This window comes from Saccopteryx leptura, chromosome 3 (genome assembly GCF_036850995.1).
Source record: "Saccopteryx leptura isolate mSacLep1 chromosome 3, mSacLep1_pri_phased_curated, whole genome shotgun sequence".
In the NCBI taxonomy this organism is placed as follows: domain Eukaryota; kingdom Metazoa; phylum Chordata; class Mammalia; order Chiroptera; family Emballonuridae; genus Saccopteryx; species Saccopteryx leptura.
The window spans coordinates 99,737,470-99,764,088 of NC_089505.1; the positions used below are offsets into that span (position 1 = coordinate 99,737,470).

General features: G+C 43.0%; 2 protein-coding genes and 2 non-coding genes across 5 annotated transcripts in view; 2 read left to right on the forward strand and 2 right to left on the reverse strand.

Annotated features, from left to right (window-relative positions):
- Positions 1-4,794: 4,794 nt before the first annotated feature.
- On the reverse strand, positions 4,795-6,662 carry TEX46 (testis expressed 46). Its single transcript, XM_066372636.1, has 2 exons — positions 6,471-6,662; positions 4,795-4,986 (listed from the first exon to the last, which is right to left on the reverse strand). The coding sequence occupies exons 1-2, from the start codon at positions 6,660-6,662 to the stop codon at positions 4,795-4,797; spliced, it is 384 nt and encodes a 127-aa protein (XP_066228733.1).
- Positions 6,663-11,382: 4,720 nt separating this feature from the next.
- TRNAS-GCU (transfer RNA serine (anticodon GCU)) lies at positions 11,383-11,458 on the reverse strand. Its single transcript has one exon. It is a non-coding gene; the product is annotated as a tRNA-Ser (tRNA).
- A 1,675-nt stretch (positions 11,459-13,133) lies between these two features.
- KDM1A (lysine demethylase 1A) overlaps positions 13,134-26,619 on the forward strand; it is a 61,536-nt gene continuing 48,050 nt past the window's right edge. For both annotated transcript variants that reach the window (XM_066375390.1, XM_066375391.1), the window contains exons 1-2: positions 13,134-13,626; positions 22,291-22,456. In XM_066375390.1, coding sequence (XP_066231487.1) covers positions 13,276-13,626; positions 22,291-22,456 — 517 coding nt within the window. In that variant the 5' untranslated portion in view covers positions 13,134-13,275. The remainder of the gene's footprint in view (positions 13,627-22,290; positions 22,457-26,619) is intronic.
- TRNAA-AGC (transfer RNA alanine (anticodon AGC)) lies at positions 15,593-15,668 on the forward strand. Its single transcript has one exon. It is a non-coding gene; the product is annotated as a tRNA-Ala (tRNA).

The window sequence follows — 26,619 nt, forward strand, 5'->3', positions numbered from 1 at the left end:
TGCATCGGAGGGGTGGCCAATCATCTGGTTTGGTTAATGTTCATGAGACTTGTGGGGAGATGATTTTAAGTGGGACACCAACCAGTCATGAGGTCAGAGTGAGGTAGTGATTTCCTTTCCAGTTCTCCTTATAGAGAAAAGTCTTGGCGTGGTGCTAGCATATCTTTTAAGCACTGACACCTGCTAATCTCCTTTTTTTAATCCAAAATTCACAGGTTCAGATCCTTCAGAGGGCAGCCCTGGCCGGTTGGCTAAGTGGTAGAGTGTCAGCCCAGTGTGTGGAAGTCCTGGGTTCAATTCCCAGCCAGGGCACATAGGAGAAGCGTATATCTGCTTCTCCACCCTTTCCCCTCTCCTTTCTCTCTATTTCTCTCTTCTCCTCCTGCAGCCAAGGCTCCACTGGAACAAAGTTGGCCCAGGTGCTGAGGATGACTCCATGGCCTCTGCCTCAGGTGCTAGAATGGATCTGGTTGCAATAGAGCAATGCCCCAGATGGGCAGAGCAGCACCCCCTAGTGGGCATGCCAAGTGGATCCTGGTTGGGTGCGTGTGGGAGTCTGTCTCTCTGCCTCCCTGCTTCTTACTTCAGAAAAATACAAAAAAAAAAAAAGATCCTTCAAAGGGCAACCCAGCTCTGGTTGGAACTTAATCATATCATTTTGTTCCCATTCTTTACATTTTTTAAGTGGGGGGGGGGAGATACTGAGACAGAGTTCTGCATGTGCCTGACCAGGATCCACCCGGCAACCCCCGTTTGTAGCGATGCTCTAATCAACCAAACTATTTTTAGCATCTGAGGCTGACTCTTGGACCAAGAGCTATCCTTAGCACCTGGGGCCAAGACTCAAACCAGTGGAGCCACTAGCTACGGCAGGGGAAGAGGGAAATAAGGGTGAAAAGGAGGGGGAGAGAAACAGATGGTCGCTTTTCCTGTGTGCCCTGACCAGGAATCAAACCTGGGATGTCTATACATTGGTCAGCACTCGATCCACTGAGCCAGCTGGCCAAGGCTTCATTGTCTTTATTTTGACAGTTAAGTTATATTTCAGGCAAATGATGCTCTTTTTTTATTATTCAGTGAGAGGAGAGGAGGCAGAGAGACAAACTCCCACATGCACCCTGACTGGGATCCACCCAGCAAGCCCTCAATGGAGTGATGCTCTGCCCATCTTGGGTGTTGCTCTGTTGCTCAGCAACCGAGCTCTTCTTAGCACCTGAGGCAGAGGCCATGGAGCCATCCTCAGTGCCTGGGGCCAACTTGCTCCAATCAAGCCATGGCTGCAGGAGCGGGAGAGAGAGAAGTGAGAGGGGGAGGGGTGGAGAAGCAGATGGTTGCTTCTCCTGTGTGCCCTGACTGGAAATCAAACCTGGGACATCTGCATGCTGGGCCCATGCTCTATCTACTGTGTCAACCAGCCAGGGCCCAAATGATGCAGTTTTTAATTTACAGATAAATTATCTATTTTTATTATTATGTTCCTTTACAGATAAATTTATTTAAGAAAAAAACAGTTGATTTAAAGGGACGATATTGAGTTAAATGACTATGGCAAAAATCATAAAGGTGGTTCCCTAATGACTGATGTTTAGGGTACTCTGGTATAGAGCAGTGGTACCCAGCCCCATGGCCATGGAACGGTACCAGTCTGTGGGCCATTTGGTACCAGTCCGCAGAGAAAGAATAAATGACTTACATTATTTCGTTTTATTTATATTTAAGTCTGAATGATGTTTTATTTTTAAAAAATGACCAGATTCCATTTGGAGTTAACCCTCAAGGACCCCTACCAGGACAACTTTGGCAGATGGATGTTACTCATATACCTTCATTTGGCAAACAGTCGTATGTCCATGTTACAGTGGATACATATTCTGGATTTATAGTAACCTCTGTCAGAACAGGAGAGGCTGCTAAGCATGTTATATAGCTCATTGTCTGTATGCATTGTTCTATTATTGGATTTCCTAAACTGGTTAAACTGAAGATGCTCCTGCATATGGAGCAAAAGCATTTACTGTATTTTGTCATTCTTACAATCTTTAAAGTTAAGGTATTATTAAAGTGTACCCAGCAAATATTTTAAGGTCAATTTAAAAAAATTTAAAAAGGGGTAGTCATATCCTGGAACTCCTACGAGTCTACCATATCATGCTTTTTACTTAAAAAAAAAATTTAAATTTCTTTTGAATGCTGATGAACAGGAGATGCCAAATCTTTTTCGCCTGCAAACTACTACCTTCTTTATTTGATCCAGCTAATAACACTGTTTTGTCTTTTTCCAAATAGCTCCAGATATATGGAAAAGATTTATATAGGCGGATGGGGATCCTCAAACTCCTCAGCGAGATCTTCTGAGCATGGCTTTTAAGATACCTAGAGGCAGAAAAAGCCCAATAGAGATCAGGGGAACTACCAGCTTTTAGGTACGCCCTTAAAGGCTCCAACACCCCAAAGGGATCTCATAGGATGCCAACTGGGTCCTGCTTCAATAGTGGAAAGGAAGGTCATTGAGCTAAAGCCTGCCAGACTTACATGCCTCTGCTGTGAGGAAACAGGAACACAGGAAGGTAGGCTTCCCCCTCGCTCCTCTAAGGGAGGGTTCAGTCTCTTCCAGCCCTGCTCCAGCCACCTATGACCTAACCTTGCCCAGAATGCTGGGGTTTGCCACTGAAGGCTGAAGGTGCCCAGGGCCATCAGCCCCATCTACGACACTGTGGACGAGCCTAGGGTATTTCTTCCAAGAAGCAGGTAAACTGATCTCATTTGCACAAGGGCCACTTAACTATGTCTTGCCTGAATAGTCAGGTTTTTTATTCTTCCCTCGAAGATCTCTGTTGTGGGTGTTGATAGTCCTATTTTCTGCTGCTTTGTTTAACATATAGTGTTTCCTTTATTCCTCCTACCTCAATGCCCCACTCATATTTCAGGCTGGGACCTTCTCCTAATTTAGAGCTCTCTTTCCCCCTTTTGCCAACTTCTATTATGAATCTACCTTTGCCACCCAGCTTAGTGTATCCCAAGGTTCTCTTGACCAAGCCACAGTTGCAGAGCTCCAGGGAAAAACAACCTGGTCTCATCTCTCCAGGCAGAAGCTCCATCTCCACACATGCTGTAGAGGGCTTTTCCAACCTACCTGAATCATTACCAGCTAGAAGCAGCGGTCATTGGGACTTGGACGTGAGTTGCAAAATATAGAATTGTGACAATTCCAGTGCCATGTGGACTTTTCCTGGAGGTGGACTTGTCCTGGACTCCTGCTCCTTGTGATAGCTCCTAACAGACTGAACTAGGGTTGGGTTGCATTTTTCAGAGATTTGGCATGGTATTGGGGCCAACTTGGACTTGGTGAACATGTTAAGGACACTACTCTTTTATGGATTCTTGCTGTATTGGCCAAGAGTATGCTTAAAGGCTTTAATCACTGTAAAAAAAATATAGAAGACTAGATAAAGAAGATGTGGCACATATACACTATGGTATACTATTCAGCCATAAGAAATGATGACATCGGATCACTTACAACAAAATGGTGGGATCTTGATAACATTATACAAAGTGAAATAAATCAGAAAAAAACAAGAACTGCAGGATTCCACACATTGGTGGGACATAAAAATGATACTAAGAGACATGGACAAGAGTGTGGTGGTTACGGGGGCTGGGGGGAGGGAAGGACGGAGGGAGAGGGGGTGGAGGAGGGGGAGGGGTACAAAGAAAACTAGATAGAAAGTGACGGAGGACAAGCTCTCTTTGGGTGATGGGTATGCAACTGAATTGAATGACAAGATAACCTGGACATGTTTTCTTTGAATATATGTACCCTGATGTATTGATGTCACCCCATTAAAATTAATAAAAATTTATTTTGAAAAAAATGACCAGATTCCTTCTGTTACATCTGTCTAAGACTCACTCTTGACTCTTGTCTCGGTCACATGATACATTTATCCGTCCCACCCTAAAGGCCGGTCTGTGAAAATATTTTCTGACATTAAACTGGTCCGTGGCCCTAAAAAGGTTGGGGACCACTGGTATAGAGTATAAAGCATGTGAGTGTGAGAAATGAGGTTGGGGAGCCTGGAAAGGGGATCAGATCTTGAAGGGTCTGAACACCAAGTAGGGAGTAATGGATTTATTCTGTCAACCATGGGGAGACATTGGCTTGAGAACAGGCAATGAACACACTCAGAGCTGTGCTTGGCAGGGCTTGCTCTGGCCTCTGGGTGCAGAATAAGGGGTGGACCGGAGGCTAGGACAGCACTGGGGAGGCCATTGTAAGACTCAAGTTGAGGAGCCTTGGCCAGGTAGCTCAGTTGGTTAGAGCATCTTCCTGAAACACCAAGGTTGTAGATTCAATCCCCGGTCAGAGCACACACAAAATCCAACCAATGAATGCATAAGTAAGTGGAACAACAAATCAATGTTTCTTTCGGTCCTTCTTTCTTTCCCTCTCTTCCTCTCTCTCTCCCCAACCCCTCCTTTTCTCTCTCTTTCAAATCAATAAGTTTTTTTTTTAATTTTTTTAAAGACTCAAGGTGAACAGGTATATAGCTTTCTGAACCAGGGTTAGGGCGGTCCAACTGAAAGGAAGGGATGGGTTCTGGAGCCACCAGGTTGTGTCATAGGGCGCTATCTGGCTGACCTGGTGAATAGGTTTCTTTTCCAGAGGTGACCTTTCAGCCTCTAATCATCCTCTCCAGTATGATTTACTAAGAAAATCCAATAGTCTGTAGTGGGGTTTTACTGAGTCAAGGTAACAGGAGAAGAGGCCAGTCCACCCGGTCTCTGACCTCATCAGGGGGAATTGGAAGTGCATTCAGAGAAGGTGAAGACGGGCTCATTCCTTGGTCTGCGCTTCCCCGTGGGGAAAGTCTGCTGACGTCTGGGACTCCTGCGGTGGTTCATTTTATTCCATACGACGAACATCTGATTTTCTAAGACCTTCAGCTTCATTTCACAGAACATAAGCCGCTCCAGGATCTTGTCCTGGAGGGCAAAGCAGGCATGCAGTCTCTCGACTACTTTCCTGTTCGTGACATTCCTGTTGGGTTGGGCTTCAGGGGTCTTCTGTTTTTCTGTCTCTTCCTAAGCTCCGCCACCAGCAGGAAAAGAAGAAAAATTGATTAATAATGATAACCACTCCCCCTTCCCTTGACGGGTGATTTGTAAACATTATCTTAATCAATTCTCACAACCAGCCCTCCAGGATAGCATCTTATGGATGAGAGAATTCGGGCTCAGTGAGGGAAGGTCCCTTTCTCAGCATCACCCAGCCTGCAGGAGAGACACCCCCCTCCCCCACTCCCAGAACCCATATGGTTCATGGGAATAAATAAAATGGCCGCTAACCTGTGCTTGCAAAGAACATAAAACCTTTAACCCAAATGTATCAGTCTCCACAGCTGTGCTCTCCCCTGTGTTGTACCCAAGAGTTTTGTCAGGCGCTGTGACATCTCCAGGTGCCAAGTATCTCCCGACATGCCCTGACTGCTATCATCCTCACCTGCCCCTTAGTGTAATAATACTTGATCAGTTTTTTTTGTTTTTTGTTGTTGTTTTTTTTGATTCGGCTACAAACTCCTGGTCTTTACAACCCTTTAAAAATGAAATATTTCCGACATACAAAAAAAAAAAAAAAAAAGTAAATAGTACAACAGTTACCCATGTTTCCACACCAGTTTAAGAAATAAAGTATCACACACGTCATTGTGGATCACTGTCCTGGAGTGTTCCCCTCCCTCCCTGAGCCTCGTCTCCTCTGCCATCCTGAATTCGGTATTTACTGTTTCCACGCGTTTCTCTGTAACAGTGGTTCTCACTGAGATGCTGTTCTGCCCTCTCCAGGCAACCTTTGGCAATGTCTGGAGACATTTTTGGTCGTCACAAAAGAGGTGACAGGTGCTATTTGCATCTTATGGGTAGAGGCTAGGGATGCTGCCAAACATCTAACGGTGCGCAGGACGGTCCCTCACAGCACAGAATCGTCCAGCCCCAAACGTCAATCATGTGGAAGTTGAAAAATCCTGCCTTCATGTACTTTCACTAAACATGTGCGCTCATAAACGAAACAGGGGAGTTTTGCATGTTTTTAAAGTTTAGATAAACTATGTCATATTCCTATCTTCATTATTAAATTTCAGAGATATATCTATGTTATACATGTTTCTTTAGTTCATTTTCATTTTTTCCTTTAAAGTAGTTGTGATTGTTGCCAAAGCATGTTGACATCGAACATGAAGTAGGAGAGTCTGGGATGGTTCTGATTTTATAGCTGAGACAACAGAAGCCTTGAGAAGGATGTGTTTGGTCCTTCATCACCCAAGAGGCAGCTGCCAAGTAGGGACTAGGACCAGAGTTGTGGATTCCTCAGCCTTGCCCCATTATCCTGACACCTTCCCTGTCTCCCAAACCCCGATCTAGCTGTACATATCCCGTCACCCTCAGCTGAAGCTAAGGCTCCTCTTGCTCACCTGCTGGGGCTCTGGGGGGGTGGGCTTGAGTTCATACTTGACCAGCCAGTTGCTGAGCAACAGCAGAAGGAATAGGAACCCAAACAAGACTGGCTTATAGCTGATCAGCCAAGCCACCAATGCTCCTATGGTGCCTGAGGAATCAAGTATCTCGTAGAGATTTCTAAAAAGATACATTAGTTTTCCCAGCATTCTGGCTTGATGGCACCCAGGCCCCAAGACCCAGCCTCAGTCCCCCGTCTAGGACAGTTGTCTCCATCACAGGAGTCATGGCTTACTCCTCCTCTGAGTTGTGACCAGACCCCATCCCCCAGTTGCCACATAACAATAGTATTAACTACTCCTATTTCCTAAGCAGCCACTGTATGCCTGCCTTTGACAGGCAGTTCGCAAGCATCATCTCATAATGTCCTCACAACAGCCAGGTGATGTAGGCCTTAGTGATGCCTCATTCATTTGGCAGTACTTCTGGGCCTAGCCACTGATAATACAGTAGTCAGCAATACAGCCCCTACCCTCAGAGTGAGGGAGACTGCAAAGGAAAATGATCCAAAATTTGGAAATAAGGCTAAAAGTTTACTGTAAGTTTTTTTCGTAATAATACTAGAATATTATCTAACTGGCCCACCTGTTGGTCACCTGATGCTTAGTTTAGGGGAAGGTAACTTTGTTTGACTATTTAATATTGATGAGAGTTCTCACTATGTAAATTCAGATGTTAACTTTTTAAAAATGGGTAAGTTGCTTCAGCAATTCCACTTGGGAGTATACATCCCAAAGAACCAAAAGCAAGGTCTTGAAGAAAGATTTACACACCCATGTCCATAGCAGTGTTATTCACAATAACCAAAAGGTGGAAGCAACCCAGAAATCCATCAACAGATGAATGGATAAGCACAATGTTGTATATACATACACTGAACTATTTTTCAGTCTTAAAAAGGAGGGGAATTCTGACCCTCTCTACAATATGGATAAATTTTGAGGAGATTACACTAAATGAAATCACGCTGAATACAATAAACCAGATGGCTTATTTTTCACAAAAAGAAAAGTTATTTGATTCCACATATATGAGATATTTAGAGGGGTCAAATTTATAGAGACATAAAGTAGAATGGTGGTTGGCAGGGGCCGGGGCCAGGGAGAGTGGTGATTGGTGAGTTATTGTTTAATAGATACCGAGTTTTTCAAGATGAAAAGAGTTCTGGAGATTGCTTATACAACCATATAAATGTACTTAACACAAGTGAACTGCACATTTTGAAACGGTTAAGATGGTAAATTTTATGTTATATGTATTTTGCCACAGTTTAACCCATTTATGCCGGAGGTTGAAATTTTTGAAATTCAGTTCTTCAAAAATTTTCCCCAAAGGCCCTGGCCTGTTGGCTCAGCGGTAGAGCGTCGGCCTGGCGTGCGGGGGACCCGGGTTCCATTCCCGGCCAGGGCACATAGGAGAAGCGCCCATTTGCTTCTCCACCCCCCCTCCTTCCTCTCTGTCTCTCTCTTCCCCTCCCGCAGCCAAGGCTCCATTGGAACAAAGATGGCCCGGGCGCTGGGGATGGCTCCTTGGCCTCTGCCCCAGGCGCTAGAGTGGCTCTGGTCGTTGCAGAGCGAAGCCCCGGAGGGGCAGAGCATCGCCCCCTGGTGGGCAGAGCGTCGCCCCATGGTGGGCTTGCCGGGTGGATCCCGGTTGGGCGCATGCGGGAGTCTGTCTGACTGTCTCTCCCTGTTTCCAGCTTCAGAAAAATACAAAAAAGAAAAAAAAAATTCCCCCAAATTCCCATCACTTTTTGATAAGCTCGCAGCACGCCAATGCTGCAGCAGTGACTGACTCTGCACCGCGTGAGAACATGTACCCTCCGGAGGCAGACGTGTGTGAAAAATCAGACCTCGGCCCTGAGGCCCTGACCTTGAGCAGTAAGTTGTAAATAACTCCCACGTCACTATTGCTCCAATAATGGAACATGAGGCATAAATGGGTTATGGAAATAAAATTAGTACAGGCTTCCCTCACTTTATTGTGTTTTGTTTTATTGTGCTTCACAGGTTTTTACAAATTGAAGGCAAAGCCCTCCACCAGCAAAAAGATTGCAACTGGCTTTATTGTGATACTTGCCTTATTATGGTGGTCCAGAATCAAAACTGTACTATCTCCAAGGTATGCCTATATTTCTGGGGGAAAACAATGGATAAGTTGCAAATGATTTTTTGTGGGGACAAATAATGCAGATGAGTTCTCTCTGAGAGAAAAGATAATCCCCAAAGTTTAGTTTTATGAACTTGTAAGACATTAACTATTCTTATATAAAAATACTTTGCAATATATTTTTTTAAATTTTATGAGAGTTTATTTGGGCCAAATTATGACATATCAGTTGAGACCTTGCCAGGGAGCAAGGTCTCAAAATGATCCTAAAAATACTCTGTAATCAGCCCTGGCTGGTGGCTCAGTGGATAAAGTGTTGATCAAGCGTATGGACACAAAAGAAGCAACCATCTGCTTCTCCCTCTCTCTTTCTCTCCTTTTTCTCCCTCTTCCCCTCCCACAGTCAGTGGCTCCATTGGTTCGAGCGTGGCTCCAGGGACTGAGGATAGCTCTATTGGAGCGCACCAACTTCAGGAGCTAAAAATAGTTCAGGACTTGAGCATTAGCCCCAGATGGGGTTGCCAGATGGATCGGAGTCGAGGCGCATGTGGGAGTCTACCTCACTATCTCCCCTCCTTTCACCTAAAAACAAAATTTTTTAAAATACCTTTGTAATCTTATTCTAGCATTCTGTTTTCCACTGACCTGTGATTATATATATCAGTTTTTCATAGTCTCCTTTGAACCAGCTTTATTGTCCAGTTTCTTTCAATAATAAATACGTAAATAAATAAATAAATCTTTGACATATGTTCACTATTTTGTATGGAGGTTCTTTAAGTTCAAGCATCAATTTTGACAGCTATGATATTCTAAAATATTCAATTAGTCAGCACTTTTGGGGTCTTTCAGTTAGTTCTACTTTATTATTATATATAACCTGAGATAACAGAGTTGAAGCAAAATGTTTGTACACACATACTTAAATATTTCCAGAAAATGTTTTCCAGAAAGTGGAATTGCTGGGGTAAAGGATACACATATTTTAAAAATCTAATTTTAAGTTTCAACAAATTACTATATGTCAAACAAGTCACATAGAGCTTCAGGGTATAGAACAAACAGGCTTCAATCTCTGTCTCTCCCTTTCCCACCATCAAATTCTATGTTTGAAACAATTCCAACTGCTTTTTTTTTTTAGAAATTTTTTTTTTATTTGACAGAGACAGAGAGAGACTCAGATAGGGACAGACAGACAGGAAGAGAGAGAGAGATGAGAAACATCAATTCTTCATTGCGGCACTTTAGTTATTCATTGATTGCTTTCTCATATATGCCCTGACCCAGGGGCTATAGCAGACCAAGCAACCCCTTGCTCAAGCCAGTGACCTTGGGCTCAAGCTGGTGCACTTTTCTCAAGCCAGATGAACCCACGCTTCAGCTGGAAACCGTGGGGTTTTGAACCTGGGTCCTTCGCATCCCAGTCCGATGCTCTATCCACTGCACCACCGCCTGGTCAGGCCAATTTCAACTCTTTTAGCTGGTATTTATCTTGATCTATTAAGATAGTATGCTTATACTGTTATTTCTTCATTTCTCAATTTAGACATTATATATTATCTTTTTGTGATAGGAGACAGATGAAGATTTAGCTCCCATGGAGAACCTCTCCCATCCTCACTCTTCCCACTTCCTTCATCTCCTCTCACCCTCTCATCTCTCTCCTCCACAAACTTTCTCTTTTCTCCATTCTCTCAAAATAATTCTAGCATTTTGGTTAAAGCAGTATTCATTGCTTATGATACTGAACCAATGTTGCTCACAGTTTGAGCCACATGTTGTACTATGATACACGTTTCTGCATAGCTTCTGGTTTTCCTGAGACTGAATTGATTCTTTTTTTGTTTGCTTGGGTTGTTTTTTTTAATATTTTATTTATTGATTTTTAGAGAGAAGGGAGAGAGAGAGGGAGAGAGAGAGAGAGAGAGAGAGAGAGAAAGGGGAGGAGCAGGAAGCATCAACTCTCATATGTGCCTTGACCAGGCAAGCCCAGGGTTTCGAACCGGCAACCTGTGTTCCAGGTCAATGCTTTATCCACTGTGCCACCACAGGTCAGGCTGCTTGGGGGGTTTTTTCTTGTTTTTTTTTTTTTGTTTTTTTTTTTTTTTTTTTTTTTTTACAGAGTCAGAGAGAGGGATAGACAGAGACAGACAGGAACGGAGAGATGAGAAGCATCAATCAGTTTTTCGTTGCGCACTGCAACACCTTAATTGTTCATTGATTGCCTTCTCATACGTGCCTTGACCGCGGGCCTTCAGCAGACCAGGTAACCCCTTGCTCGAGCTAGCGACCTTGGGTTCAAGCTGGGCTCAAGCTGGTGAGCTTTTTGCTCAAACTAGACGAGCCCTAGCTCAAGCTGGTGACCTCGGGGTCTCGAACCTAGGTCTTCCGCATCCCAGTCCGACGCTCTATCCACTGCGCCACCGCCTGGTCAGACTGCTTAATTTTTTTGTGTGTGTGTGGTTTTTTTTTCATTTTTCCGAAGCTGGAAACGGGGAGGCAGTCAGACAGACTCTTGCATGCGCCCCGCCCGACCGGGATCCACCCAGCATGCCCACCAGGGGGCGATGCTCTGCCCCTCTGGGGCGTCACTCTGTTGCATCCAGAGCCATTCTAGCGCCTGAGGCAGAGGCCACAGAACCATCCTCAGCGCCCGGGCAATCTTTGCTCCAATGGAGCCTCCACTGTGGGAGGGGAAGAGAGAGACAGAGAGGAAGGAGAGGGGGAGGGGTGGAGAAGCAGATGGGTGCCTCTCCTGTGTGCCCTGGCCGGGAATTGAACCCGGGACTCCTGCACAGCAGGCCGACGCTCTACTGCTGAGCCAACCAGCCAGGGCCTGCTTAGTTTTTTTTTTTAAACCAACTTCACTGAAGTACAATCGACAAAAAATAAAATATACCTATTTTACTTGTACAGTTCAATGGGTTTTCACCAATGTACACCTGAATCAAGATAGAAAACATTTTCATCACCCCCAGCAAGTTTTCTCCTGCACTTTTTCAATTAATCCCCAGCCTCCTCCCAGGCAACCACTGATTAGATTCTATCGCTAGAGATTAGGATTACCAATTCTTGGACCTCCTGTAAATGGAATAATTTTTTGAAAATTATACTTTCAAGAGTCAGACATGTCGAAAAGTAATTGGAGTTCTGCAGAAATAAGCTTCAAGAACACAAAGCCTGTTCCAGTGTTGGGTGAGTGAAGGATTCCTGGGACTGAAAGAATAAACCACCACTGTCTGCCCAGGTGGTGGCACAGTGGATAGAACATTGACCTGAGACTCTGAGGTCCCAGGTTGGAAACCCCAAGGTCGCTGGCTTGAACAAGGGGTCATTGGCTCTGCTGGAGCCCAGTCCCCACCTGCTCCCCCACTAAGGCAGGGATGAGAAAGCAATGAATGAACTAAAGTAAGGCAACTACAAGTTGATGTTTCTCATCTCTCTCCCTTCCTCTCTCTCTCTCTCAAATAAATAAATAAAGTAAACCCCTACTACCAATTATCCTGTTGTAGATGTTTTGTATATGGGGTGAAGGGAGTATAGGGAATGGAAGGAGGTGTGACTGAGGGAGTGCTAAGGGAGACAGAGCATGAACAAAGCCTTGGAACAACGGCAGTTCCATTGGACTCAAAACTGGATTGCCTAACTACTGTCTGTTTTATTACCATGAAACTGTTTTGCTCCCCAAGATTTCCCCAGGACAAGCAAGGACAATTAAAAATAAGTAAGAAGATCTACCAATTACATTTCAGTATTTCCCCTCTCTACACCGTACACTTTGAAAGCAAGAACTCCATAATTAAACCCTTGTCACCTGGCCCTGGGCGGTTGGCTCAGTGGTAGAGCGTCGGCCTGGCGTACAGAAGTCCCGGGTTCGATTCCCGGCCAGGGCACACAGGAGAAGCGCCCATCTGCTTCTCCACCCCTCCCCCTCTCCTTCCTCTCTCTCTCTCTTCCCCTCCCGCAGCCAAAGCTGGAGCGAAGATGGCCCGGGCGCTGGGGATGGCTCCTTGGCCTCTGCCCCAGGCGCTAGAGTGGCTCTGGTCGCGACAGAGCGACGCCCCGAGGGGCAGAGCATCGCCCCCTGGTGGGCAGAGCGTCGCCCCCTGGTGGGCGTGCCGGATGGATCCCGGTCGGGCGCATGCGGGAGTCTGTCTCTCCCTGTTTCCAGCTTCAGAAAAATACAAAAAAAACCCAAAACCCTTGTCACCTAGTAAGCACTAAGAAATATTGCTTGGACTGACGAATGAATAGGTGAATGCACGAACGAGTGAATGAATCTATCAGTGCACCCAAGTCCCTAGATGAAATGGTCTCTCTTGGAGCCGCAGTCTAGCCCAGAAGTCCTAGGACCGGGATAGTGCTGAGGCCAACTCCAAAGGCTAAGGTGACGCTCTAGGAAAGCATCGCGGTCTTTGCTATGGTGCCGCTCTAGCCACGATGATGCCGTTCTATGGCAGCGGGGGAGGGCGGGGCCGTGGGCGTCTCCGGCCTTTTTGTCCCGACGCGGCGGGAGCGCGCTCGGCGCGTGCGTACGCGGAGGCGGTTGGCAGCGCGCGGACTGTGTTAGGTGAAGCGAGGCGAGGCGGCTCTGGACCCACGGACCCCGAGACTGAGCGGCCCCTACGGCTGTCCGCAGCCAGGCGGCCCGAGATGTTGTCCGGCAAGAAGGCCGCGGCCGCAGCTGCCGCCGCGGCGGCCGCCGCAGCTGGCTCGGAGGCCGGCGCTGGGGCAGCGGCCGGCTCAGAGAACGGCTCAGAGGTGGCCGCGCCGCCCGCGGGCCCGTCGGGCCCTGCAGAGGCCGGACCAGGGGTGGCCGGGGAGCGCACTCCCCGCAAGAAAGAGCCTCCGCGGGCCTCGCCCCCGGGGGTCCTCGCCGAGCCGCCAGGGTCCGCCGGGCCTCAGGCTGGGCCTACCGTCGTGCCTGGAACTGCGACCCCCATGGAAACGGGAATCGCAGAGACTCCGGAGGGGCGACGGACCAGCCGGCGCAAGCGGGCGAAGGTGAGGTTCGACCCCTCCTTCAAACCACAAATCCCGGGCCCGAGCTTCCGCGAGGTGGCCCGGCCCTGTCACCCCCTCCCCCGGGGTTGGGCCTTACGCCCCACGCCCACCCAGATCTCCCCAGCCAGTCGAGGTCCACCCGCCTCCCCATTAGCTGGCTGGATGAGACAGGGCAAGGTCTCTGCCGGGGTTGAAAGCGGTCTTTGTGCTGGGACCAGGCCCTCCTGGGAAAGGGGGACCGATGGGAGGGCTAATGTACTCGTTATAAGCCCTACACCTTTTCATTCTCCTGGCTGGGAAAAATGGCTCCCTGATGTGGAGTTCTGGTTGGCGTTGTTGAAGGCAGACATCACTCGTTTGTCCCCAGATGTGTCTGTCTGGAATCTGCTCGGCAGTATTTACAGAGCTTCAGCTGGGAGCACATTGGAGCTGTAGGATGATGCTAATGAAATTGGCTTACCCAAAAGAAAGGAGCATTTTTTTTTCCCCCAAGCCCTTGATGTGTGCTAGGAGTTTTCCTCTTTTGATCCGCTCAGTGACTTTTCGACGTAGACTTTTACAGGGGAGGCTATTAAGAGAGCTAATATCAGTTAGTCGAGGTATATATGGGAAGAAAAAGACTTGTCACAGAGTAGTTTGTACAGACAATAGCTGCCTCACGTCTCTGCGTTCCGGATGCTGTGTTCAGAGCATCACCAACGTTTATTTTTGCTGAACACCAAAGAGCAGGTTTTGCTAGCTCCATTTCAGGAATGAGCACAGGGAGGCACGCAGTTTAAGCAACCTGCCCCAAATCGCACAGCTAAGTAAGTGGTGGAACTGGAAGTAAGCCCTACAATAATGTTTTGATAAGGTATCATCAACCTCTGAAACAAAGGACCACATGGGGCACCTTCAGCGTGGAGGACCCTGGAGCAGTACTAGAGCGCAGACTTTAATTTTTGTTGAAGGTATTGGGGTGCCATTGGTTAATAAAATGATACAAGTTTCAGGTATACAGTTCTATAATATATCATCTGTGTATTGTTTTGTGTATTCACCATCTTAAGTACAGCATAGACTTTGGAGTGGGTCTTTTCTGGAGAGTTCATAGTCTAGTTGAAAAAAACTGGAAATATGCGTACACATAATTTTCAAGTAAGTATTTCACATCATGTAGTTCATATAATTTATGCATATAACAACTTTTCTACTTGTATATAATTTAAAAGTGGATGTACCAAGTATAGTATGAGGAGTTTGTGGTGGGGGGGATTAAACAACATTATTGTCTCTTAAGTTCTGGAGGCTGGAGGTTTGAAATGAAGGTGTCTGGAGGTTGGTATTTTCTTAGGGCTGCGAGGAGGATTCTGTTCCATGCCTCTCCTACCCTCTGTTAGCCTCAGTGTGAGGAGCTTCTTGAGATGAGCATTCCCCAGACTGAGAGACCTCAGATTCAGCTGCTCAGTTGAGAGCTCTTTCTCCAAGAATGCCCTGTGCTATGTGAAAGGAGGTAAGGCTTTTACCAAAGCATGGGTTTGAAGAGCATAGAGGTTGGTGACTCCCAACTCTCAGACATGAAATAGAGGACAGAAGCCCAATAGGGTGTTATTTTTACTATTTCAATGGAAAGTGTGGCCAGAAACCATGTGATAATTTTTTTTTTTTTAAGAGAGACAGGGACATGAAGAGAGAGATAAGCATCAACTCATAGTTGCGGCTATTTAGTTGTTCATTGATTGCTTCTCATATGTGCCTTGAGGGAGGGGGTTCTCCAGCTGAGCCAGTGACCTCTTGCTCAAGCTAGTGACCTTGGGCTCAAGTTTGCGACCATGGGATCATTTCGATCCCACACTCAAGCTGGATGAAGCCGCACTCAAGCCAGCATCCTCAAGGCTTTGAACCTGGGACCTCAGTGTCCCAGGTCAGTTCTCTAGCCACTGCGCCACCACTGGTCAGGCAGTGATAAGATATTTTTTAAAAATTGGCCCTGGCTGGTTGGCTCAGCGGTAGAGCGTCGGCCTAGCGTGCGGAAGACCCGGGTTCGATTCCCGGCCAGGGCACACAGGAGAAGCGCCCATTTGCTTCTCCACCCCTCCGCCGCGCCTTCCTCTCTGTCTCTCTCTTCCCCTCCCGCAGCCAAGGCTCCATTGGAACAAAGATGGCCCGGGCGCTGGGGATGGCTCTGTGGCCTCTGCCTCAGGCGCTAGAGTGGCTCTGGTCGCAACATGGCGACGCCCAGGATGGGCAGAGCGTCGCCACCCCATGGTGGGCGTGCCGGGTGGATCCTGGTCGGGCGCATGCGGGAGTCAGTCTGACTGTCTCTCCCTGTTTCCAGCTTCAGAAAAAATGCAACAACAACAACAACAAAAAATTGTACCATTTTTAATTGTACAACTCAGTGGTTTATAGTGTACAGTATTCAGAGTTGTGCAACCAGCAATACAGTTCATTTTAGGACATTTTCATCACCCCCAAAAGACACACTGTACCATTGGCAGTCAATCCTCATTTACCTCTTCCCCAGCCCCTGGCAACCACTAATCCACTTTCTGTCTCTATGGATCTGACTGTTCTGTACATGTTATATAAATGGAATCTTTGGTTTTTTGTATCTGGCTGTAGCATGTTTTCAAGGTATTTCCATTCAGTACTTGATAACTCTGTGACTGAATAATATCCTATTGTATGAATATACCACATTTTGTTTATCTATTCATCATTTGATGGGCAAAAGTGGTTTCCACTTTTTGACTATTATGAATAATGCTGTTGTATACAATTTTTTTGTGTGTGAACATGTGTTTTTGGTTCTCTTGAGTATATGTACCTTAGAGTAGAATTGCTGGGTCATATGGTATCTCTGGGTTTAACTTTTTGAGAAACTGCCACAGTTTTCCACAGCAGCCAGGCCGTTTTACATTCCTACCAGTAGTGAATGAGGGTTCCAGTTTCTCTGTGTCCTTGTTGACACTTGATACTGTCATCTTTATTATAGTCATCCTTGTGGATGTGAAGTGGAATCATTGTGGTTTTGATACCTAGTTTTATCCTAATGACTAACAATGTTGAGGATCCTTTTGTTGTGTTTAGTGGCCATTTGTATATCTTTGATGAAATGTCTGTTCATTTTTAAATTGGATTATTTGTCCTTTTTTTTCTTTTTTTCTTTTTTCTTTATTGATTTTAGAGAGAGGACTAGAGAGAAAGAGAGACAGAAACATCGGTCTGTTTCTGTATGTACCATGGCTAGGGATCAAACCAGCAACTTCTCTGCTTCAGGATGATTCTGAGTCTAACCAACTGAGCTATCCAGCCAGGGAGGGTTGTCTTCTTATTGTTGAATAGAGTTCTTTATGGTGATCATACAAGTTTTTAATTTTAATGTCCAGTTTATCTTTTGTTCCATTTGCTTTTGGTGTTATATCTAAGCAATCATTGCCTAATCCAGTTTCATGATTTACTCTGTTTTGTTCTAAGAACTTTACTATTTTAGCTCTTATGTGTAGGTCTATGGTCATTTTGGAAATAATTTTTTTTTTAACTTTTTTTTTTAATTTTCAATTTTTATTTTATTTATTCATTTTTAGAGAGGAGAGAGAGAGGGAGAGAGAGAGATAGAGAGAGAGAAGGGGGGAGGAGCTGGAAGCATCAACTCCCATATGTGCCTTGACCAGGCAAGCCCAGGGTTTCGAACCAGCGACCTCAGCATTTCCAGGTCGATGCTTTATCCACTGCGCCACCACAGGTCAGGCCGGAAATAATTTTTTTTAATATGGTACAGGTTCAACTTCATTCTTTTATGTGTTGATATCTAGCACAATTTGTTGAAGACTATTCTCTCCCCCTCTGAATAGTTGGCACTCTTGTTGATTGGCCACAGCTGTAAGGGTATATTTCCGAACTCTCAATTCTTTCCCACTGATCTATACAGTATTTTGTTCTTATGCCATTATCACACTGTCCTGACTACAATAGCTTTGCAGTAAGTTTTGAAATCAGGAAGTGTGAGTTCTTCAACTTTGTTTTTTAAAGATTATTTTGGCTGTTGTGTTCACTGTACTTCCATATGAATTTTAGGGTCAGTTTATCAATTTCTAGAAATAAGGCAGCTGAGATTTTTATTTTAATTGTATTGAATCTATAGATCAATTTGGAGCACACTATTAAGATTTCTTTGTATCACCTGTGTTTATTTTAATTCTTGTTACCCTGTTTTTCCATTCTGATTAGCTCTGAAGCTGAAAAGAAAAAGGGGTTAAGTGTTTAGTCGGTTGTGCAACTAGGGAGTAAGGAACTGGGGAAACTGATTTATTTATAGTCAGTCCTGGGAACCAGAAGACACAGATCTTGAGGGGTAGAATATCTATAGGAATGAAAAGCAAGCTGAGCCCATTGTATACAGGTATTTGCTTCAGAAGTTCTGAGGTGTATACAAGGGACATGTCTGTATTTTTTGGCCTGGGAGCTTTATCAGTTTGAGGACCTTCTTTTTTTTTTTTATATAAAAATTTTTTAAATTTTTTATTTATTCATTTTAGAGAGGAGAGGGAGAGACAGAGAGGAGAGACAGAGAGAGAGAAGGGGGGGGAGGAGCTGGAAGCATCAACTCCCATATGTGCCTTGACCAGGCAAGCCCAGGGTTTCGAACCGGCGACCTCAGCATTTCCAGGTTGATGCTTTATCCACTGCTCCACCACAGGTCAGGCAGGACCTTCTTTTTTAAAATCATATGTTTATGTATGTATGAACCTAATGAAGATTAGGTTCAGGATATTGGAAGGAGTCCATTCAGTTGGGGGTACCTGAAGCTTGTTTCATTAGTGTCAATAAATTAACCTCAGAATGTGTATGCATTAATATTATGGCAAAATATTTAAGGTTTGAAATTGGTAGATTTGGTTGGGATTTTAGGAACAACACGCAACTTCTAGAATAGTGGCCTTCAGTTGGGCTTTGAAAAAGGGCAGAATTTAGAAAAGTATTCTGGAAAAGAATGGGCTTATTGGAGTTAAATTTTCTTTCAATGATTCATTTTTCCCAGGAAAAGAAAAAACCCTACCTTAATTTAGATATATTATAAATAAAATGTTTATTGCAATGTGGTATATATTAAGTAGGTGCCCAGTAATTAAAGTACTACTAGTAGAGAAAAGGAAATAAAAAATGCTTGGGATACAATACAAAGTGGTTTGAGAAGCAGCTGGGAGTTCAGAGTGGATAGCAGAACATTGGGAACAATGGCAAAGGAATTTAATTGGAAATGATGTTTTTTCTAGGAGCAAGATAAATTGGAGGGGATCAGTAGTGTTCAGGTTGTCAAGTTGTGTCTAGACTGGACAGTCAAACACTAGATGTTTGCTGTCTAGTATGGTAGCCACTAGCCCATGTGGCTATTGAACACTTGCTGTATAACTAACTTTGTGTATGACTAGTATGACTGATAAAACTGAGTTTTTAATTTTAACTTAAACTCAAATATGCCTGACCATGCAGTGGTACAATGGATAGAGCATTGGCCTGGGATGCTGAGGACCCAGGTTCAAAACCTCTAGGTCGTTGGCTTGAGTGTGGGCTCATCCGGCTTGAGCATGGACTCTCCAACTTGAGTGCAGGGTCTCTGGCTTAGCGTGGGATCATATCCTCCTATTGGGACATCTTTAGGTCTTTGGTTGTAAGTACATAGTCATAGAACCTCTGAAGTCTTTGAGGATTTTACTTAGGGATAAGTGATTCCAGCCCTTTATGTTCAGAATATCTCTTCCTTTTCTCAGAGGAATAGTTTTTATTTTTTACCATTTATATGATTCTTCCAGGATGATTATTAAAAACTTTTTATTAAGTGGAGAAACCCTTTTGTACAAAATAAAATTATATACAAAATCCCCAAATAAAATACTACTTGTCTGTTTTATATTAAGAAGTTTAAATTCTTGCCTGACCAGGCGGTGGTGCAGTGAATAGAGCGTCGGACTGGGATGCGGAGGACCCAGGTTGGAGACCCCGAGGTCGCCAGCTTGGGTGCGGGTTCATCTGGTTTGAGCAAAAGCTCGCCAGCTTGGACCCAAGGTTGCTGGCTTGTGCTGCAGCCCCATGGTCAAAGCACATGAGAAAGCAATCAGTGAACAACTAAGGTGTTGCAGTGAAAACTAATGATTGATGCTTCTCATCTCTCTCCGTTCTTGTCTGTCCCTGTCTATCCCTCTCTTTCTCTGTCTCTGTAAAAAAAAAAAAAAAAATTAAGTTTCTCTTAACTTACGGTATTTTAATTGTCAGCCTTTAAGAAAATTAGTCTTTGATAGAGCCAAATTTGAGAGTGGAGGTTAAGCATAATAGTTTTACTTCTGTATTTTGTTTATGAAATATTGTAAAGATCCAGTACTGATTGATAAGTAGTGCAAAAGGTTTCTTTTTTTTTTTTTTTTACAGAAACAGAAAGAGAGAGAGTCAGACAGAGGGATAGACAGGGACAGACAGACAGGAACGGAGAGAGATGAGAAGCATCAATCATTAGTTTTTCGTTGTGCATTGCAACACCTTAATTGTTCATTGATTGCTTTCTCATATGTGCCTTGACTGTAGGCCTTCAGCAGACCGAGTAACCCCTTGCTCGAGCCAGCGACCTTGAGTTCAAGCTGGTGAGCTTTTGCTCAAACCAGATGAGCCCTCGCTCAAGCTGGCGACCTCAGGGTCTCGAACCCGGGTCTTCTGCATCCCAGTCCGATGCTCTATCCACTGTGCCACCGCCTGGTCAGGCGAAAGGTTCCTTTTTTTTTAATTTTAATTTTATTTATTTTTAAGTGAGAGGAAAGGAGATAGTGAGACAGATTCCTCCTGCATGTGCCCCTAGCTGGTTAGCTCAGTAGGTTAAGAGCATTGTCCCAAGACAACAAGGTTGCAGGTTCGATCCCCGGTCAGGGCACACACGAGAAGCAACCAGAAAGAAAATGGCACAACTAAGTGGAACAGCAGATGCTTTGCTTCCCCCTCTCCTCTTTCTCCCTTTCTCTAGCTCTCTAAAAATCAATAGAAATTAAGACCTGGTCAGATAATGATTGGTTGGAGCATCATCCAGAAGTACAGAGGTTGCTGGTTCGATTTCCCAATCAGGGCACATTCAGGAGCTGCTCCATGTTTCTGTCTCTCTCCCCCTGCTTCTCTCTTAAAAAAAAAAAGAAAGAAAGAAAAATCTAGTAAGTTAGGTATGTTCTATGTTGTCTCTGCTCTGTCTCCACATCTAAATTATTTTTATTTCATTCATTTTATTTTTTCATCAAGTCTGAAATAAGTAGAGAGCTGTTGTTTCTATTGCTTCCTGGAATATTAAGGTAGGACTCAGTGACAATTTGACAGTGTTCCAGGTTGATGACTATTTGTAATACCATATTATACATTTTGGCAAACAGACCCTTAATAATCTTTCCTATGCTAAGTTGCTTTACCCCCATAAAGCATTCACTAAGACTGTTTCCTCTTTCTGTTACCTGGTTCTCTTCATTATAATTAGAGTGTGATTAGTAGTAAGACCTGTAGTCTTATTTCCATATCACTTCTTAATTTGATATAAGAATTTATTGCTCTCATCATTCAACTCTCTTAGGTCACGAGTTATTTTTTAAGCATATGTACCTTTTCATAGTTTAAATTTGACTATTGTGATTTGCAGCTTTCATTCCCTATCTACTCTGCCCTTCCCCCAGTCTGCTTTCTGGCATTCTTTTACTGTTTTCCCATAGAATAGAGGTTAGAAGTACAGTTTAACATTAGACAGACTTGTTATTTTAGTTAACTGTATTTTTGTCAAACTAGAGGTTTAGTTTTTGTCAAAATTTGCTGTGTGTGAACATGTTACATTCTCTCTCTCCCCCCTTTTATCCTTCCCCCATCTCTCCCACTCCTTCTGTGCCTTCCCCTCTCTCCCTCTCCCTTTTTTTTTTGAAATTATTATTATTTAAGTGAGGGGAGGGGAGATGGACTCCTGCATGTGCCCTGACTGGGATCCACCCGGCAACTCCCTGTCTGGGGTTGATACTCTGAACTGAACTATACTGCTCACAAAAATCAGGGGATATTTTATCGCTTCATATTCATTTTGAAATATCCCTTAATTTTTGTGAGCAGCATATTTTTAGTGCTTGAGGTGGAGGCTCCAGGAAGCCATCCTAAGCTCTGGGGCCAATGTGCTTGAATCAGTCTAGCCATGGCTATGGGAGGGGAGAGAGAGGGAGAGAGAGAAGGGGGATGGGGAGAGAGAGGGAGAGGGAGAAGGGGGAAAGGGAGGGGAGGAGAAGCGGATGGTTGCTTCTCCTGTGTGCCTTGACTGGGAATCAGATCCTGGCTGCCCACATGCCAGGTTGACTCTACCACTGGGCCAGCTGGCTGGGGCCCTCCCTTTTGCTTTTTAACTTACTTAGGAGTTGTAGAGAGCCTCAAAGTCATTGATAGGAATATCAGTGCTGTGATTTGAAAGTTATATATTGAGCTAAATGTAAACTGACACAAGATGGTTTCATGAGAGATTTTGATTTTAATAGCTACCTATTATGAGCTAGTTGTTCCTTGTTATTTATTTCCCTAAAAAAATTAAAGTTAAAAAGCAATTCACATTCACTGATGGTTCCAAATTGAGTCCCTGATTTTAGCTGTTCACTGTATTTAGCTTTCCCTGATATAATCTCCATGTAGGTAGAATACAGAGAGATGGATGAAAGCTTGGCCAACCTCTCAGAAGACGAGTATTACTCAGAGGAAGAGCGAAATGCAAAAGCAGAGAAGGAAAAGAAGCTTCCCCCACCACCTCCTCAAGCCCCACCTGAGGAAGAAAATGAAAGTGAGCCTGAAGAGCCATCTGGTAAGTTGTACTAATCAACCATAGTTTTATCTTAGAAATAAGAATAAATGGATTTATTTCTATTTTGCAATGTTATTTATGTCTTTATCTTTGGTTTATACTCTGACATTGGCCATGTGTGTCTTGGTGTGTGTATGCATATATATATATATATATATATATATACACACACACACATATGCATCCATAAATAATGGTACTCATATTTTTCTGTGTGTATCTGTACCTATATAAGAGGGAACTAAGGAAGAGGGGTGGAAGGATAGTGGCAGTATAAAGTAGTTAGAAAGTTGGAGAAAATAAATAATTAGTGAAAACACACAGCCAAATCCAAAGCGCCATGCCTCTCAGTGATAACCCTGATTCAGGATTTAGAGCTAAAATGGTTCAGAAATTATTCTGGCTAAATTATGCATTTTTACCAAATGGTTAAATAACTTTCATGGTGTAGATTAGTTTGAGAAGGGTCTTTTCCTGGTGAACAATTAAAAAATATATTCTGAGGTCAAAAAGTAGACCTACTAAGTACCTGTTAATTATTGAGCCCTCAATCACAGGAATAGTATAAAAAAGGCTATGAAGAGATTTAAGCTCACACAGTCTTAGGACAAGGAAAGATTATTGGAATCCGAGAGCTTTAGATATCTTTAAAGAATTCTCACTGACATCCCCTTAGCCTTAGTCCTACTAGGGACACTCAGACCAATCAGGGATACTATCTGTCTTGGAGAGATCAAACAAAAGTAGAATTTTAATTAATTTTTCATATCTTCTGCCCTTAATGGCATTTCATTAACTCTTCTTGATTTTAAATTTTTAACTGTGTTTTTCTCCTTAAAATACTTTTTATATCTCCAGTAGCTCTAGTAGCACCTCAACAATTCTTTTAGTCCTAAACGTTTTAAAAATAAAACACTTGCCTTGGCCAGTTGGCTCCGTGGTACAGCATCGGCCCGGCATGTGGATGTCCTAGGTTCAATTCCTGGTCAGGGCACACAAGCAAAAAGACCATTTGCTTCTCCACCCCTCCCCCTCTTCATTCTCTCTCTCTCTCTCTCTCTCTCTCTCTCTCTCTCTTTTCTCTCCTGTGGCCATGACTTGATTGGAGCAACTTGGCCCCAGGCACTGAGGATGACTCCATGGCCTCTGCCTCAGGCACTAAAAAATGGCTCAATTGCTGAGCAATGGATCAGTGGCCCCAGATGTACAGAGCATCACCTCCTAGTGGGTTTGCCAAGGGATCCTGGGCAGGGTGCAAGCGGGAATCTGTCTCTCTGCCTCCTCTCCTCCTCTCACTAAAAAACAACAACAAAACACTTGTCCTAGCCTGTGGTGCACAGTGGATAGAGCCTCAGTCTTTAATGCTGAGGTCGCTGGTTCAAAACCCCAGGCTTGTCCAGTGAAGGCACATATGAGAAGCAACTAGAACAAGTTGATGCTTCCTGTTCCTTCCCAACCCCTTTGTCTCTCTCCTCTCTCTAAAAATAAATAAAATAAAAATTAAGAAATAAAAACAAAATGCTTGTTTCAGTCCACATATACTAAATCTTGCATGACTTTCATTGGTACACAGATTAAGGCATATTTCATTTGAGAAGTTTTTGTCTTTTGTTTTAGCCTTTTTCTTTTTTTTTTTTTTTTTCGAGTTTTTCTCTGTGGTGTTGTGTTTAAATCACCAGACTTGTACTGATGTGTGATTTCATGGATTACAAGTCAGCTGTTAATTTAAACTTAGTTTTAGACTATATCAGATTCTGGCTAAAACTTTCAAAAACGAAAATTTATAATTTGCAGTAATTGTAATAAAGTGTAATAAAAAGAATATAGTTTGAGAACATTTAGAAAAAAGACCATTAGATTCTGGGTTCAGTTCATTTCAGGAATCAGCTTTTCTTAGAATAGTTTTCCTAAAACTTTCTTAGAATGACTTCCTAGACAGCTCCTTATTGGGAGTGGTATCCTATATTATATTACCTTTGGTACTAATGTCCCTGAGGGAAATGTGGCCTTCTCTTGACCTCAACACATCCTCTCTTTCTGTTAATTTCCTCTTCCTAGACTTATATTTAGCTCTCTCTTCCTTCTCCTGTCCTTATCTCCAACTCTTCCCTTGAATGTGTACTTCTGTATTCTTTATTCTTGCTCTCTTTTTTTTCTACCATTATGTAGACTTGCTAATGAAATACAAGAGGATGATCTTTTTAATAGCTATTATAGCTCAAGAGGCTGCTGATCTCATAACTCAAAGGCTCTAAGTATTTTTTCAGTAGATCTGATGTGCTGTTTCACCTTTTTGTGTGTGATTGTCAGTAATAACCAGAAATAACTGATTTACCACAGATACCAAGTTGACATGTACTTTCAGTGTCTTCTAAAAATTTTAAACCAAGTCTCACGCTGGTGTTTTTTTTCATGAAAACAGCTATTCATTTATTTATTTGTTGGTTGGTTGTCTTCTTCTGTAAAATGTCAGGCACTGTTTCCACAAAAGGTAAATATCTAAACAAAGGAATTTAGGATTTGGGGAACTGTCTTTATGTTATGTTCTAGTTAAATTTAATCCATTGGTTTAGTTTAATTATCTTAGTATTTTTGGGAAAAGATCAAGTTTTATTTTTTAAGTTTAGGATATTATTTCTGTTTAGTGTTTATAAAAATAAAGTTATTTTTTCTTTAAAACAACTTAAAATTAAAAAAAAAATTTCAGGGTGAATTAAGGAAATCTTTTACCAGAAAAGTAGTACTGAGGTTTACTAGCTTATCTCATTTAGAAGTAGATTGGGCCCTGATGGTGAATCATGAAATATTACCAGGTGAGTTCAAGTTTTTAGAAACTGTCCAGAGTTTCTAAATATCTTATCAGAGCCAGTTACTTCACTTCAGTTTTTATTCAGAAATTGAATAGGAGCATTGCCATATGGATATCTTCAAATCTTCAGAGAAGATGTGGGTCTGATTCTCTACCGGGTCTTTTTTTTTTTCATCTCATTTTACGTTATAACTAGAAATTACGTTAACTCTTGTAAACTGTATACGGTTTGAATACATTTCATTCTCATCAACTTTTAAATTTGTTTAGAAAATTTTAGTTTGCTTTCCACTATGTTAATCTTAAGAAGAATAAAATATTTTGTTAATTATGAAAGCTCAAAGTATTCTGAAGTCAGTGGATCAAACAATTTGACTGAAGAAGATTACTTTAGGAGAGTTCTCAGAGAAGGCCAGAAAGGAAGGTTGGAGCTTTGGTTACCAGGCTAAAGAATTTGGACTTGGTATCCTTTAAGAAATTGGGAGGATCTAGTTGGGAGAGCACTGAGACTTTTTTTGAGTGAGGACTGTTTTTGGAAAAATCAATCTGATGTGCCCTCTAAGGAGCAAAGAGACTGGAATTGGACAGACTTAGGCTGTTTTGGTAATTAAATTTAGTGGATTTGGGTAGATGGAAAAATGTTCTCAATATCAAAGTTGAACTTTTATAGAAAAAAGTTTGGAATTTTGTTTGTTTGGATTTATTTAATTGGGAAGAAGTTCTCTGTTCTGGCTTAAATATTGGTTTTAGATTTGTCGATTTTTGATAATGTGGCATGTAGTCCTATGGTAGTCACATGGGTAAATAATGTTTTTTTGCTGCTTATATTTAAAATCTACCTAATTTGTTTTCTTAAATATTTGCATGTATTTTTATATTTACTATATACTCCGGATATATTTGCTCTCACAAATTATGGTTTTCTTTGGTTTCCTAGTAATTTTCTATAAAGATGAAAGTGTTTATATATATATATAAACACTTTATATATATATATAGTTTATATATATATATAGTTTAGGCCACAGCAACCAAACCTGAACAGGTTGTCTTTGAAATTGAGTGTTTAGTAATTAGTAGTATCACATAATAGTGGAGTGCCTATAAAATAGAGTAAAATCTAGGTTAGACTACTGGTTTAGAATAATTACCCCTCTGTTAAAGTAGCCTTCTGTTAGAGAAATCCTCTTTTCCTTTCGTGACTCGTTTGTTATCCTGGGTACCTTAGGTTATTCCTCAGTGAGGATTTACTATATTAACTGATTTCCTAGTACTTAGCTTTTTTATTTCCATACAAAGACATGGTTCTTTTCATCACTACTTTTCAGCACTCGAAAATTTCCAGAAAAACCTC

Bases quoted from the DNA above. Each gene is read 5' to 3' on its own strand.
- TEX46 (XM_066372636.1), bottom strand. From the start codon at position 6,662: ATGCTGGGAAAACTAATGTATCTTTTTAGAAATCTCTACGAGATACTT. The intron at 4,987-6,470 runs GTGAGCAAGAGG...TTTGCCCTCCAG, and splicing joins CCCCCCCAGAGCCCCAGCAG to GACAAGATCCTGGAGCGGCT.